This window comes from Trichechus manatus, unplaced genomic scaffold (genome assembly GCF_000243295.1).
Source record: "Trichechus manatus latirostris isolate Lorelei unplaced genomic scaffold, TriManLat1.0 scaffold00257, whole genome shotgun sequence".
NCBI lineage: Eukaryota > Metazoa > Chordata > Mammalia > Sirenia > Trichechidae > Trichechus > Trichechus manatus.
Window position 1 is genome coordinate 352,047 of NW_004444193.1, and position 17,821 is coordinate 369,867.

The 17,821-nt window shown below is 36.9% G+C and overlaps 1 protein-coding gene across 5 annotated transcripts in view; it reads right to left on the minus strand.

Moving 5' to 3' along the window:
• LOC105756932 (rho GTPase-activating protein 24-like) overlaps positions 1 to 17,821 on the minus strand; it is a 382,387-nt gene that overhangs the window by 296,330 nt on the left and 68,236 nt on the right. For 4 of the 5 annotated variants that reach the window (XM_023724703.1, XM_023724704.1, XM_023724709.1 and 1 more), the window contains exon 1: positions 424 to 547. The exons of the other annotated variant lie outside the window; for it this stretch is intronic. In XM_023724703.1, coding sequence (XP_023580471.1) covers positions 424 to 502 — 79 coding nt within the window. In that variant the 5' untranslated portion in view covers positions 503 to 547. Of the gene's footprint in view, positions 1 to 423; positions 548 to 17,821 lie in introns of those variants that run through there. 5 annotated transcript variants of the gene reach the window in all.

Here is a 17,821-nt window from a genome sequence, read left to right on the forward strand (position 1 = left end):
TTTTATACTATATACCAGATTTGTTATAACCAAAAAGGTTGCAAACAGGCACACAGGGTGAGGTCTGGGAGGGTTCCTGATGCAGAGCTTTCATGCTCCAATGGACACACTACCCTCCAGAGAGCAGATGTTCTCACCAACCAGGAAGCTCTCTGAGACTTCCTGTTCCGGGCTTTTATTGGCCAGTCCTGCTTGATAGGTGAAATCATGCCTCTTAAGTCTAAAAGCCTCCCAGGTGAGTCTTTTCTGGTCTGGCCAGTCCCCACTTACCAGCACAAATCCTCAGGTGTGGTCTGAAAATCCCAGACCAATGCACCTCAATTATTCTAAAGGTTATTTCCCCGAGCCAAGGACAAAGGCAACGTTACTTAGGGTAAAACTAGGTCCTTTACCCCACAAGGTACAATCTACAAAATAACTTGCCTGTAGTTTTCAAAAATTTCCAGGCCAAGAAAGACAAAGGAAGATGAGGAACTGTTTCAGATGAAAGTACACTACACATAAATGACAACTAAACACATGCTCCATTCTGGCTTGGATCCTGAACTGGAAAAAAAGAGAGAGAGAGGATATCATTGGGAAAATTGATAAAACTTTAATATAAACTGTGGATTCGATAATATTATTGTGTCAATGTTAAATTTTCTGATTTTGATCATTTGATAACTGTGGTTATATAAGACACTCTCCTTGTTCTTAGGAAATACACACTTAAGTATTTATGGGTAAAAGGACGTGATGTATCCAACTAATTCTAAATAATTCAGAAAAAAATCAGACAAACAGATATAGACAGAATGATAAAGCATATGGAACAGAATGTAAACAATCAGTGAATCTGTGTGAAGGTTGTTCAGCAGTTTCTAGTACTATTCTTGCAATTTACCTGTAAGTGTGAAAGTATATATATATATAATGTTTCAGTTAACAACACATGTGGCTTACTGTAAGCAGATATAAGGGAGATACAAATAATGTTCTTCACTGGACCACCAGCATGGATTTCAAATAATTCTACTGTAATAGAAAAGGTACTGTTGTTGTGCCATTGGGTCGATTATGACTCATAGCGAACATATATAACAGAGTAGAACTGCCCTATAGGGTTTTCTAGGCTGTAATCTTTACAGGAGCAGATTGCCAGGTCTTTTCTCCCAGGGAGCTGCTGGGGTGGGTTCAAATCACCAACCTTTCAGTTAGCAGCCAAGCACTTAACCATTGCACCACCAGGGCTCCTTAACAGAAAGGGTACTACTCTAGCAGTTTACAAATATGGCCTCAGAATTAACTAGGAATTAACCTGACTTTGAGAAAGTCATTTAATTTTTGTGGTGCTGGTTCTCTGAGCCCCAAAATAAAGAGGTTGAATAAACTATTTGATATCTAAGATTTCTATTACTTCTAAAACATAGGGATTACAAGAAATTATCTTTTAACAGCATTGTACTTCTAGATGTTACATGATTCAAAACCAAAAACCAAACCCACTGCCATCAAGTCAAATTCCAATTCATAGTGACCCTATAGGACAAGAGCAGAACTTCTCTATAGGGTTTCCAAGGCTGTAAATCTTTACAGAAGCAGACTGCCACATCTTTCTCCCTAGGAGCGGCTGGTGGGTTCGAACCATCAACCTTTCGGTTAGCAGCTGAGCACTTAACCACTGTGCCACCAAGGCTCCTTTGTTACATGATTAGTAGGATACATTTTTTAGTTCAGTCAGGATTAAGACTTGTAGAGGTAAAATGAAGTAGAATAGAACTCTCATTCTATTCCCAATGCTCTTTATTGAACTGCTATGCCAACTTAGGATCTTCTCTTTTCATTTTCTAAGAAAATGCCGTGCCTTAATTTAGAAGGCTATTTAAAAAACAGACCAAAAAAAAACGGTGATTACCACTAGAAATTTGCATGTGATGTTCCCTTTTAGTCAAAAATATGATTTTTACTTATTTAATAAATAACAGTGTTTACAATATGCTCACTATTCTGTTATATATACAATATGCTCACTGTTCTAAGTGATATACACATGTTACACGTACACAGAAACACATATACATACATGAGTCGGAACCAACTTGATGGCACCTAACAACATACATATACATGTATATGTATATATGTGTGTATATATGTATATATGCTCATTTAATCCTCAGAACCACTCTACGAAGTAAGTACTACTGTTATTTCTACTTTACGAAAGGAAAAACTAAAGTACAGAAAGGTTAGTAAGTTACTTACATTCCTACTGCTAATAAGCGGCTGTTTCAAAATAACCACGCGTTAGGACCTAGGTAGTGTGGCTACAGAGACTGTGTTCTCAACTCAAACTCTACCTTGCCTCTTGAATGTTGCATAAAAAAACTCTAGCATAGAATAGCTACGTGCACTGAAAAATTCCATGAGAAAAAGTGATCTGAGTTATAAAACTCTATTTTTTAATAAAATATCAATTTATTCTTTATACCAAAATCTAGTACCTATATTCTGACATATATATATAGAGAGAGACATGTTGTATATACATACTCTCATGTGCCAGGTCTATCACTAATATTTATTATCTCGATATTTTGTCCGTTCATCTCATTTTGAGTTTTTATTTTTAAAACTGTAAGACAACAGACGTTTTCATTCAAAATTTTCGCCACATTGACTTGCTGATCTTTCCCCTTCAGCAGCTTGGAAGCAGTCAGGTGGAAGAGCTCAGAAGCTGCTGTTTGCTTTTGCTCTGCAGAGGCCAGCCAACAAAGCCAGCTCGCTGCAGCACACTCGTTATGCTCTGCTCTGGGGAAAAAAAAATTAGCTTCTTATACTTTTGGTTCTTTATGAACAGAAAATTAGCAGTGAAAGTGACAAATTATCTTTTGCCTTCAGAAAGAAAGTAGAGTACTGTGTTGGAAAAGCACGAAGTTGTAAGTACTTAGAATTTCATTATAGCATGACTAACACATGTTCGCTCCCTCTGGGTGCCAATATCAGTAGTTACATGTTTAGCTCATTTAGGCCTCCCTAGATGCTGGGGAATTACTTATGCAAACCCCAAGCTCAGCTTGAAAAAAAAAATTGGACAACTAAGCAAGGGTACTTTTAAATGGCAATGGAATTTTCTGGGAGAGATGAAATGTAGGGAGTTATGACAACAGTAAGAACTGAAAACCATTTATATTTTAACATGTCTGACACATTGCCTTGAGAAAAATAACAATAGCCACCAATCTTCATATATAGGGCTGCTCATCAATCCCATATAATCCTGACAAAACCCTTGAAAAGTAGAGCTGAAGTCCCTCTTGTATATATAATCCAAGAGGTTAAAGTGACCTGCTCATGTCATAAACCTAGTGAGTATCTGAGCAGGGATGTGAATGTACATTTTTTGACTTTGGAGTCTGAAGTTTTGTTTTGTTTTTTCCTCACTGAACTACACTGCTTCATACTTATACAAACCACCACCCTATACATACTGGGATTTCCAGAAAAATAAATGAATAAAGTAATAATGGGCCAAAGAATAGGCACTTAGATATTTACTACATTATAGCTTAAATTGTTATAAAAATGTTTCAGACAAAATTAACACATCACTGGAGAAATATTCTGTCAATATTTACTTTTCACGCAGCTGCTTTAGGATTTCAAGAATCTAAACATGAAATGGAGCCATTCACTGATGGGTCACTTATAAAAATGAAAGTACTAGCACAACTTAAATTACAACCTCACAGTGAAAAGAAAAAGAAAACATTTTAAGAGTTTTAGAAAACATACTGCTCTACAATTTGGTTATGAAACGTAACAATATGAAATTTAGTCTTTAAAGTTGTTTTACCTAACAATTACGGATGGTCAGTTTCCAATTAATTAGAAAAATAATCATTCTTACCATCAAAACTATAACAAACATAGTTCAGCCTTGCTTTGATACCCAGAGGCCATTTAGAATCTTGTAATATTATAAGATCAGTTACCGGGAGTTTTTTTTTTTTTTTAATAGAACACCAAATAACCAGATTCAATCATTATTTTCCCTCTCCCACCTATACTAACAGTTGATATACTCTTTCTGCTCCCATGACTAAAACATTCCTTTTTTCTGTCCTGTCCGTTCCTCTATCCCAGCCAGCTGTGGCCTCCTCTCCCTGACACATCTTTGCCTTATATCTAGATGATGATTTCATTCTACTCCCCAATTCCACAGATTCTAAGGGCCCACTTCTTGGTGCTGCTGTAGACTGATAATCCTCAAGCATGTATTTTATTTAGTTCAGAACCTTCAATAGCTGCCAGCTACACAGTAAATCATGTTAAACTTAGCCTCATTTTCAAGATGTCATAATCTAGCCCGGTCTACCTTTCCAATTTACTATTCATTACTCCCCAACAAGTAGCCTATGCAGGAGCGCTCCATGTCTGTCTACTCAATTTGACCCAAATATGCAGTGCTCATTCTCACCCCTTGTTTCTTGGAATTTAAACCAAACCAAAACTAAAGCAGTTGCTGCAGAGTGGATTCTGACTCATGGTGACCGCAGGTGTGCAGAGTAGAACTGAGGTATAGGGTTTTCAAGAACCTTCAATTTTCAGTTAGCGGTCAAATACTCAACTTTTTGCACCACCCAGGAACTCTGTTTCTGGAACTTACTACAACCAAAATAACAACCGCAGCAGCAACAGCTTATATATTGCTTACCGTGTATTACTTACTATGTTCAGCAAAAGTCGTGTCTTTTTTTAAATACATTTAACTGACATAACCTCACAATACCCATGTGAAGTAGATGCTCTTGCTGTCAGCCCAATTGTTCAGAAGGCCCAACGCAGACAAATAACTCTTGCAAGTTCACACAGCTAATAAGTAATAGGGCCAGAATTTAAACCAAGCAGTTTTGTTCCAGGTTCTACACTCAACCATTATCTATACTGCCTCTCAATTACCAGTTAATACATGTATTGACTGTCAGCAACACAGCTCAGCCTTTGATTATTTCACAGATGCTACTTTTATCTCTTTAACACATTTATAAAATTATTTCAAGTTATTTACTTCTTTGAGGGACCTCTTAATACTGGATATGTAGTAGGCCCCAAACAAGTGTCTCTAAAGGAGATCATTTTATTCTTCAAAGATTTTACCTGAAAAGAATAAATATTATGAAAGAAAAAGATTCAAGAATTATGATTAATCAAAATGTATAGAAATAGATCTCCTGTTATCAACAAAGTCCTCTGGAACAAGGCTTTCCTGTGGCAGGAAAACTAAGAACATGGAACCTGGAGTATGGGCTGGGCAGTCGCTGCTGAGGGTTTCTACATCGAAAAGGCCACAGGGCTGCTGTCGGTTTGGGGGAAGACCAGCGATTCACAAAAATGTGCTCTAAAGTTGCCAAACAAGTACACTGACTTTGGTTGCAAGTTGTAGATCAATAAAAATAGCAACATTTCCTAAACAGACTTTCATTTACACTCTATATAAGATTGGAAAATGTAAATTACCCATATTAATTAAATTATTATTATTCATTTATTAAGCATAGGGGAGGGTGGACCACACCCCACCAGCCCCTCAAAACTTTGAAGCTGACTCAAGCTGACGACCTGAACTAAGAGTTAAATAAAATTTGAACATGCTTAGATTACAGAAGGGCCACCCCTCTTGCTGCCACATGAAGCAAAGCTGTCTTAAAACTTCTAGAAAGAGAAGAGATATTTTTAAATTCTTATGCATAAAAGTAGATATATAAAACTCCAAGTCTAGAAATTTGAGTAGACCTCTGGTTTCTTTCTAAAAGGATACTAGGCCAGGCCTTCTATTCTCTCAAGGAGAATGGAGACACATTCTCCAGGGTCTAGCCCAAATGTCAATCCACCTGTTCTGGTTTTTTTTCTGCATAATTAATCACATTTTCTCCTGTATTCTTATAGCATTTTTTCAATATCCCTATCAGTAAATATATGCTATAATAAGTATTACTTAGAAAATGTGCTAATTTTGACTTCTAGACTGTTACCAACCCAAATGCTCATCAACAAGTAAACAGATAAACCAGTAGTGACATAACCATACAATTAATGCAATTCAGCAAAAAAAAGAAAAAAAAAAGTAGTTGCTGTTGAGTCCATTCTGACTCATGGTGACCCCATGTGTTTTAGAGTAAAATTGTGCACCATATGGTTTTCAATGCGATCTTTCGGAAGAAGACTGCCAGGCCTTTCTTCCAAGGCACCTCTGGGTGGATGTGAACCACCAATTTTGGAGTTAGTAGCTGAGTGTTTAGCTGTTTGCACCACCCAAGGAACTACTTATTAATTTGTGCGACAATATGGATGATTCTCAAAAACAGTATGCTAATCTAAGACACCAGACACAAAAGAATACATTCTATTGTCAAGAACTGTGAAGGGTCTAAGATTTTACTCAATGTGCAAGCTAATATGTTCCATAGATGCTAGCAGAAGATATGAGACTCCTGGTCAGAGATAGAGGACATTATTACTCACAGCAATAAGAGTGGCCACAGTATCACATCTGTACACACAGCAGGTTGTGTAACAGGAGAGGAACATAGAGCTTAGGGAACCTGAATCAATTATAATGGGCAGTTAGCCTCACTGACCTTTAATCCAGAGGGAGACACTATCTTTTATATACTAAACAGTAACAGCCCTGCCTTTTGCTCAAGGTGAACATATTATCTCCAGCTTCCAAGGATGTTCACTATACAAACATCCTTGGAAAAGTGGTCCTGAACAAAGACAAGTCAGTGCTTTTGCTTCCAAGATGTGCAAAATCAGGAAAGGTTCACAGAGAATTGTCTCCTAATAACTCTATGTTTTAATTTATATAAAGTTCTAGAACAGGCAAAACTAACCAATGGTGGGGAAAAAATCCAAACAGTAGTTGCCTGGGTCCACAGCTGATATAGTAATAAGTGTCAAAAGGGAAATTTCTGGAGTAAAGGATGTATCCCATATTTTGTCTGAGGGTGATGGTTACGAAGGTATATATATTTGTCAAAACTCATCAAACTGTACACTTAAAAGGAAGTATTTTATTATATGTAAATTATACTCCTAAAAAGTTGATTTAAAAAGAAAAGTTAGGCTGATCACAACTTCTAGACTGTTAATCACCTCAACGGCAAGGGCTGTGTCTTATTCATGTATTTTGCAGATCACTGTGAAGAAACTAGCCAATTGAGTATTCTCTGTAGGTACTCAGTAAAGATTGGTTATAATGAATTATTAATAATATTTAAAATGAGCCTCTGAGGGCTCTTCCTTGTCCCATGTTCATTTTAAATGGCATTACATTTGATTTTTTAAATTTTTTTTATTGTGTTTGATTATAAATAATGATGTATGTGTATACTAAGGAGTCATAACAAATTTGTATTTTAAAAAATATATATATTAAATACTAAATTATTTTGATACAGATTTACTTTAACATTGTAAATTGTTTATAATGAAAATTAGTGCTAGTCATAATAAGGTTATTTGAAAAGACGTTAACTATTTTCCGTACCATTAACCTAGTGACTAACTTCCTAAAAAAACAGTATCTTTCAAATCTTCAGAATGAAGGTAGTAGAAAATATTTGAAATTTGACAGTTGCAAGACTTTTTCTAAACTTCTTTCCATTTAAAAAAAAAAAACAACATTGCCGTCAAGTCGATTCCAACTCATAGCGACCCTATAGGACAGAGGTAAACTGTCACATAGGGTTTCTAAGAGGCAGCTGGTGGATTCGAACTCTTAACCACTGATGCCACCCAGGCTCCTCCTTCCATTTAGCCAATTTAAATTTAATGAAAATGTCTAGTGTCTATTAGGGGGTAATTTAAGCTTGCAAAGCCTAAAGAGCAAAAATAACTGCTTTAGTTTCAATTTACAATAGAGTTTTCAAAGACATTCTTCTAATATATACTTTGGTGTGATTTTATATTTTTTTTAATTATGAAGTTTTTTTCAAACACTGTAATATAAGTAAAGAAATACTATTTGAAAAAATATAATAGTGGATCTAAATAAATAAGGAGTCCTCGTGGTGCAGTGGTTAAAGCAATCGATTGCTAACTGAAAGCGGCTCCTCGGGAGAAAGATGTGGCAGTCTGCTTCCATAGAGATTTACTGCCTTGGAAATCCTATGGGGTTGCTCCAAGTTGGAATCAACTCAACCGTAGTGGGTAAATAAGGCTATAAAATGGTTTGTCACTTTAGTACATATTAAATTGCAAGTTGAAAATACTTGTCTTACTCTTATATTTTATTTTGTTAACCTTCATTGTTCTAATGAAAATTTGGAAAAAAGAAAGACAATTCCCATGTTTCCTAAAAGGATATCAGTGTATCTTCATTCCTAACAAAAACACTATCTTATGCTTGTAGCTTTGCAATACAGATAAACTACATAATTTTGGTTCAGATCTTAGAGTCTATGCCAACGTCTACTTTCAGGAGCAGATATTTTCTCATTTTGTAAGTAAAGTTTCATATTCTCTGGTTTATTTACCATTTACAATCCCCTCAATTATCCACAAATTCAATGATTTTATAAGTTAAATTTTCATTAGTAGTAATATAGAAATAGAACACTTGGAAAGTGGAAATAGAACACTTTGCAAAAGCCATCAGAACTCAAAGGCCATGAAAAATGTAAAGTAAATCTAAATGCCAATATTCACAGTACTGGTGCTCTATCATTGTACAATAAAATCAACTTTCCATTATAAGCTCAGAAGCTGCTTGAAGACTGATCTAAAATATTATTTGTTCAATTTGAATATTTCTAGTAACTGAATACCCCACGTGTCTGCCAGTTTGTCGTACTGCGGGGGCTTGCATGTTGCTGTGATGCTGTAATACACACAGTGATAAAGATCAAAGACCACGGCCTTCAGTATGGATCACACCTCAACATAAAGAAAACAAAAATCCTCACAACTGGACCAATAAGCAACATCATGATAAACGGAGAAAAGGTTGAAGCTGTCAAGGATTTCATTTTACTTGGATCCACAATCAACATCCATGGAAGCAGCAGTCAAGAAATCAAAAGACGCATTGCATCGGGCAAATCTGTTGCAAAAGATCTCTTTAAAGTGTTGAAAAACAAAGATATCACCATGAAGTCTAAGGTGCACCTGACCCAAGCCATGGTGTTATTAATCGCCTCATATGCATGCAAAAGCTGGACAATGAATAAGGAAGACTGAAGAAGAATTGATGCCTTTGAATTGTGGTGTTGGTGAAGAATATTGTATATACCATGGACTGCAAAAAGAATGAACAAATCTGTCTTGGAAGAAGGACAAACAGAATGCTCCTTAGAAGCAAAGATGGTGAGACTACGTCTCACGTACTTTGAACGTTATCAGGAGGGACCAGTCCCTGGAGAAGGACATCATGCTTGGTAAAGTACAGGGTCAGTGAAAAAGAGGAAGACCCTCAATGAGATGGATGGACACAGAGGCTGCAACAATGGGCTCAAGCATAACCATGATTGTGAGGATGGTGCAAGGACCAGGCAGTGTTTCGTTCTCTTGTACGTAGGGTTGCTATGAGTTGGAAACGACTGGACGGCATCTAACAACAACAACAAAAGTAACTGAATAGGTACATTCATTTTTATACTTATACCATGCTCTCAAAAGATTTTGTTAAGTCATAGTAGCTATGCCCTCAAACATGAAATCATAAAGCTGAAGAGAGTCTTCAGAGTTCAGTTAGTCCACTCTTCTCTAGTAGGATTGATAAAGTCAGTTATAATGGACTGCACAATATTTTTAGGTCAATAATTCAATTACAAGTCAATTCAGGGTTTTAAGACTGAATGCAACCAGTAGAGGAGGCAGAGTCCAGAGAATGGGGCTTTAGTGACCAACTTCTGCCTTAGAGATGGTCACTCAGAGGCAATCACCCTCCATAAATTAAAATACCTCTCTCCCAACTCCCTGGTTAGGTTGATTCATACTGAATTGTTAGTATTTGATAGTTTTTGGCCTGCAAAAATGGAAATTTCCTATGATTTAACCTAATAAAAAGCCAAAATAGTTAAGTGGAAGTAATCGACATAGAACTACACTGTACTCAGAATACACTGTTCCCTTAATAGCCTTTCATAGACAGTTTTCTATGGACATAGGAGATAGCAATAGTCTACATTTTTCCCTTGAGACCTGATAATAAAATTATACAGTAAATATTTCAGATCAAAGTGTTTATATTACTGCTGTTTCCTAGCCCACCTTATACCATGAAGACTTAAAAAGGAAAAGCTTGCAAGAATGTTACTGGGTTTTCTTCCCCCCCTCAATTATTAATGGTTACCAGGGTAGAGCATAAACTGCTTTTCTCCCAACACAACATGAATGATTGGTTTGCGCTTAGGTTGCTAAATTTATTCCCCAGGTGCATATCTTCCCTACATTAGCAAGTCACCTTTCAGCCTTGAGGTACACATATCCATACTTTTCAAGAGTGCCTGTTCACTGGAAAGTCAGAAGGGGAAAACTGTGCATTAAAATACAAAAACATACAAGTGAAAGGATTGATAGCTTATTAAGTGACTTATACACACCACCAGCTGTGCTCTTTTAAACACATTTACACAATTTTTAAGCCTTCCCAATTCCCAAAATGTAAACAAGTCTCTAGGGATAGAAGGTCAATAATTAAATTTTTTTTGCTCAGTGATATGCTGGCTGCTAATGACCAGATATTGCAGTTTGTAGCAAAGCATACTGAGTGATGCAAAGAGGTAATTACAATCCTGAAAAATGTCCCCTGCAACTGCAGGTGCCTACAGGTAGACACAGGCAAAAGAAGAACTTAAGAACTCAAATAAACAACAGCTTTTCTAGATTTAAGAGCCCAGCTTACCCTGAGAATACTTTCAGAATTTAGCTGGAAGAACATTATTTTCCCTACAGGAACCTCTCAGCTCTATATGGATTTTCACAGTTGAATTGTTTTTTGCTCATATTCTTTCACACTAAATTCCTATATTTTCATTGCTCAAAATTGAGAACTTCTGCCCTGAGCTAGAGTCAATAATCAAAAAAGAAAAAGAAAGAAGGTTAGAGTATGATGGTTGGGCCCAAGAGGGGACTTTCCATCAATAGTCAATGTGTTTTTCTTTAATTGTGTCTTAGGTGTAAGCCTTATCTTAACTACCAGGTGGAAAATTTCTCAGGGTCAAGGATTGTATCTCATAATCTGCTCATGCTTAGCCTATAATCAAACATAAAGTGGGTTGTTCAATACATGCTTGTTGACTGATTAAAATGTAAATAAGAAGACTGTAAAAATAACTGTAGAAGATAGAACATCTAATTTAGTATAGTACTCAGTGAAGATTATTTTCTTTCTTTGGACTAATATTTCTTTGTGGAAAGTGGGACATATAATAAGGATCTTCCTAACAAAAGGTGCTTGGAATACTGAGGCCTACCATATTGTTCATAGTAGGAACATAGTAAATTCTTGTGGTTTTCAATATTGATATTTGGTAAAGAATTATCACCTGAAATGTTCTTATGATATAATTTTATTGCTACATATTTATAAGTATATATACACTTATATATATGCACATATATATATACACACACACGTTTAAAAAGATACAAAAGGGTACTACCCTCCAATCACATCAGCTAAGTTAACACACTAGTTGCAATTTTTCATTGACAGTTTTATCAAAAGGCAATTCTTTCTCACTCTTCCCCATCTTTCTCAAAGATCTATAGTTAATTTAAGTTCATAAATTTTACCCAAAGTCTTCCATTATAAAGAAATATTGTTTGCCATAGTTGTCATAGATGCTATTATGTATTTCACAAAATAGCTACAATTTTTGGTATCTGAATGCCAAATTTCCATTTTGATCAAAAGCCTCCACACCTTTTGTTCACCAGTTAAATCACTGAAAGGATGACATAATTAGGTAGACGTGCTGATCAGAGTTCAAGAGATTGAATGAGCAATTACGAGGTATATAACCTTTTTGGGACAGACTAGAAAACAAAATATAAGGGACTATCCAAAAATAGAGTAGTAAAGAGGGTAAAAATAGTACACTTTCAGCACTACTCCATTATATTTTCAGTGGTATATAATTGTTATCTAGTCTAAAGAAAAGTGTACTTCAACAACATATGTGCCATCTATAAACCCACTGCCGTTGAGTTGATTCTGACTTATAGCGACCCTATAGGACAGAGTAGAACTGCCCCATTGGGTTTCCAAGGCTGTAAATCTTTACAGAAGCAGACTGCCACATCTTTCTCCCACAGGGTGGCTGGGGGTTCAAATCACTGACCTTTTGGCGAACAGCTGAGCACTTGACCACTGCACCACCATTCCATTATATTTTCAGTGATACATAATCACATCTAATCTAGACAAAAAGCATCCTTCAAGAACATGTGTGCCATATATTAGGACGCTTTTTTATATGTCCTTCAATATATATGTGTCAAGTACAGAAACATATATATGGCCCAATTCTCAAGTTGTGGGTGCTAAACAATACTGAAATGTAGCATATTATCCCAGGTAGATGCATGCTTTGTAAAAGGGGTGGGAAACATTCAAACCTCGCCCATCTAAAGGTAAGACTCTTGACCATGTAAGCCATCAGGATATGGCAAATATACCCCCCAGCAACGCACAGGTCCTCTGTAGATAGGAGAGGCAGTGATCCTCGAGCGTTTATCAAAACAACTGAGAAAAAAAAGTAGGCTGAAAAATTAACTTCTGCACGCTTGATAGTTATGTTCTTGGGGAAGTGTTTGCTGGCTTCTCTGATTGAAAGGTTTTATGTGTTCATGGTATGCTACCATGTATCTCTCCTCTGTGGCACTTGCCACAAATACGATTTCATACTTATTCATGTGGTTCTCTTATTAATGTCTAGTTGTTTGAGCAGAGCCTACTCTCTGAGGGTAATTATCATGTCATTTTTTGTATGTGGGTGACTAAGGGTCATGAGAGGAGCCCTGGTGGAGCAGCGTTTAAGCGCCCGGCTGCTAACCAAAAGGTTGGCAGTTCGAACCCACCAGCCACTGCATGGGAGAAAGATGTGGCTGTCTGTTTCTGTAAAGATTTATAGCCTTGGAAACCCTATGTGGCAGTTCTACTCTGTCCTATAGGGTTGATATGAGTTGGCATCAGCTGATGGCAATGAGATTTTCTGACATAAGGGTCATGACTGCATCACTTCACCTGAAACAATGCCTGACACATAAGAGGCAATTAATAGATAATAGTTGCTGTTGAGTCGACATCAACTCGTGGCAACCCCATGTGTATCTGAGTAGACTGTGCTCCATAGGGTTTTCAATGGATGACTTTTTGGAAATAGATTGCCAGGACTTTCTTCTGAGGCACCTCTTGGTTAGCTTGAACTTCCAACTTTACAGTTAGCAGCTGAGCTTCTCAACCATTTTCACCACCCAGGGACTCCAGTCAATAGATACTGTTGTCAAATTTGTTGAAAGAATAGGATACAGGTGAAAGGTAAACAATGGAGATGTAAGCTAAGCCATGGCATACATGCCACAGCTAACATCATGAGACACAGTCAGATCACTAAATGAGAAGAATGAAAATAGATCCTTCATGTTCTCAACATTCAAGAGGCAAGCAAAGGAGAACTCATCAAAGAGACATCTAAGGAAAAGTCAGAACCATGGATCATTTAGATCAGGGGTGTAAAGGAAGCCAAAGAGAAAAAAAAAATTGAAAGAGTGAGCGATGTACAGAGGGAAGCACCAACAACAAGTTTATGTAGGATGGAAACTGGAGAGAGGCTGCTAGATTTGGTGATTGAGGGTGGTTTGTGGGTTTAAGCAGATAAAGTTTCAGGGTAACAGAACCTGAATTGAAAGGGAAACAAACGAAGAAATGTGGACGGTGAATAGCCTAGCATGTCTACCCTTCAAAGAAAGTCGACGATGAAGAAAATCGGGAGATACAGCCATAACTTTGGGATATATGTTTTAAAAATTGTATGAGACAGATGAAGACATTTATAGAATATAAATATATAAACAAATACATACATACATACATGTATAGAAACTCCATCTTAGAAGTTTTTGTAAACCACAACTTAGTCTTTTTTTGAGGGAAGAAAGGCGTCAACATTACCTCTGTGGCTTGTGAAGACTTCAATGGGCGTTACGGAGGGCAGTGTGGTTCACTGTGACAACATTTTGCTTTGGAACCGATTATTCACCATAACCAAATCACATGCCTGCTTCTGAGTTTTTTGTGATTCCCACTGCTTAATCATCACTGAGATTGACACATGAGGCCACCTGGGGACTCATTTCTATCTCTAAATCTCCCCTGAGCCCTTCCTAACTCCCGTTTAAATCGTGTACTACCAATAATATGGTAATCACCAACTGCTATATTCTTAATCATTTAAAAAAAATCTGATTTCCTACATTTCAATTAGTAGTGTTGTATTTATCAAATTGAATGTGAGTTCTTAATGCATTAAGTAGAATACTTTGTGCCTGACTTAAATATTTAATGGGGACAATTTTGGATACAATGACTATTTTTATTTCATTTTTCATGTACTTTCCTCTAATAAAAATGGTGTTATTTATTTACTACCTATTGAAAATTATAATGAAATAAATGGAACTATACAAATAATGCATCTATGTGCTTCTAGATATCAAAGAAAAAATCTATCACTATCTACATTTGAGGCATTCTATAATTACATTTTGCAACTGAGCTCAAGGAAGTGACATATTTGGAGTCTCAGTTATACAACATTCATTCATGAATTTTCAGTTTAATTAAAAATATATATAGACTGATTGTAGCCCTTGATTATATAATATACAAAGTTTAACCTTAATAAAAATAATTATTACAGTAAGATCTAATTTTTTAAGCATTTACTGTGATCCAGGAATTCTGCTGGATTTTATATATAGTATCTCTGAATTGTCGCAACTTCCCAATTTTACAGATGAAGAAATAAATATAGACAGAGTAAATAACTTGTCCAAGTTTATAAAGCTTGGAGAAATGGAGCCCAAATTCAATACCCAAACCAAAACCAAACCAGTTGCTGTCAAAATCAGTTCTGACTCATGGTGATCTCATGTGTGTCAAAGTAGAACTGTGCTCCATTGGGTTTTCAGGGGCTGATTCTTTTGGAAGTAGATGACCAGGCCTTTCTTCTTAGGCTCCTCTGGGTGAACTTAAATTGCTAACCTTTCGATTAGTAGCCAAGTGCTTAACTATTTGCACCACCCAGAGATTCCAACTCAGTACAGAATCTGTCCAATTGCAAACCACTATACAGTACAACTCATAGCTATGAGTCAGAATCAACTCGACGGCAATGGGTTTTTTGTTATACAGAATAATATCATTCTATAGCACACATTGCTATGCTATCACTCTGCTACACTATACCAAACCTACTGCCATCGAGTTGATTCCGACTCATAGGAACCTTGTAGGACTGAGTGGAACTACCTCATAGGGTTTCCAAGTATGTAAGTCTTTACTGAAGCAGACTGCCACTTCTTTCTCCCGCTGCTACACTATACTGCCTCCTCCATGGTGAGGGGGGAACCACCCCAGTACAACCAGTTTTCATGCTGAGAACTCACTGTTAAATTTTCTATACAAATGATTTAACAACAACAGTTTCTTTGTCTTGTGTGTTTTTCTCTTATCCTTTCCAATTTTTGACAACTACATAATAGCAACATTCTAGAGAAAATAAATCTCTACATATTACATACACTTTTCTCTCTTTTTTTAATAATTTATTTTTGTTGTTGTTGCTGCTGAGAATATACACAGCAGAACATACACCAATCCAACAATTTCTACATGTACAATTCAGTGACATTGATTACATTCTTCAAGTTGTGCAACCATTCCACCCTCCTTTTCCCAATTGTTCCTCCTCCATTAACATGAACTACTGCCCCCTAGGTTTCCTATCTAATCTTTTGTGTTGCTGTTGTAAATTTGATCCATATAGATAATTCTTAAAAAAGCACAATGATTAAGGCAGACATTCTTAGTTACTTAAACTAAACTACTGTTTGGTTTAGAGAAGACTTCAGGGGATGTTTTTGATTTAAGGTTTAAGATTTAAAGATTATGTCAGGGCAACAGTTTCCAGGGTCATCTAGCCTCCATGGCTCCAGAAAGTCTGGATTCTGTAAGGATCTGAAATTCTGTTCCATATTTTCTCCCTTTTGATCAGGATTCTTCTATAGAATCATTGATCAAAACATTCAGTAATGGTATATGGGCACCATCCAGTTCTTCTGGTCTCATGGCAAAAGAGGGGGTCGTTCATGGAGGCAATTAGCCATGCATACCATATCCTCCTCTTATTCCTGATTCTCTGTCCTCTGTTGCTCCAGGAAAATAGACACCAGTTGTTATACCTTGGATGGCTGCTTGCAAGCTTTTAAGATGTCAGGCATTACACAATGAACTAGGAGACAGAACAAAAGCCACTAAGCACCATATTAGGCCAATTAAATAGGATGTTCCATGAATCCATTCATATTATATACATTTTTACCAGGCTTAAAGTAAAAACAGCTTTAGGGAGGTTCTCTTCTTTAACTTATAAATATGGCCTTATAAAAAACAAATTAAAAAAATGAACTCATAAAAACATAAATATGGACTTATAAAAAATAAGAATGCAGTTGATCTTAGGTAGGCGTATTCTGAATTGGAGGGAGAGCAAATCATGTTCCCCTTATTCAGTCACTTTCACCCACTTACTGCTAGAGACTCTGACTAGATTAAAAAAAAAAAAATGACACATTTGGAAAATCCTGCTGATGTGGCCTATGTCTGAAACTGGCAACCAGAGGCTTTGTACAAATCATCTTATGCACAGGACAATATGGGAGCTAGCTGCTGCACTCTTTATTGAACTGATTCTTGGTTGGAGGCTTTTCATTAATTTTCCTTTGCCATCCTTCTCTTAACCCCCACAGTCTCTCCATCCATCTCAATCTTCTCAGCCTTTTCTCCCAGCCAACAGATCAAAGCCCTGTAGTATAACCAGAAAAGCCTGTCACCCCACCCCCATCCAGTCTCCTTCTTTATCCTCAACACAATCCTTCTTCTAGAGAAGATATCAAGAGGAAAGACCTTTGTGGGCTGGCAGACAGACCTGTGTGAGAATCCCAGCCCAGCAACTTCCTAGCTCTGTAACCTTGAGGACATTTTTTTTACAGCCCTTCTGTTAGTAAATCCAAGCTTTCCAACTATTATGAGAATTACATGAAAACAGGATGTATCAACTGCCAAATGAATAGAAGGCACTCAATAATCTGTACTTTTCTTCCTTTCCCTGGCACCTTGCTCAAGTCGCCTCTCATTATACTTTTCCTTATGGATAAGTTGTTGTAGTTCGCTGCCATTGAGTTGACTCCAACTTATGGAGACCTTATGTACAATAGAAAGAAACATTGCTCAGTCCTGTGTCATCCTCACAATTGCCAGCATGTTCAAGTCCATTGTTTTGGTCACTGCGCCAATTCATCTCACCAAGGGTCTCCCACTCCCTCATTGGCCCTCTACTTCACCAAACATGTCCTCCTCTTTACTGATAATAAACCACCCCCCAAAATCCAAATCTGTTGCTATTGAGTCGATTCCAACTCATAGGGACACTTCAGGGCAGAGTAGAACTACACTATTGGGTTTCCAAGGCTGTAATCTTTACAGAAGCAGACTGCCACATCTGTCTCCCTTGGAGCAGCTGGTGGGTTCAAACCACCAACGATTCAG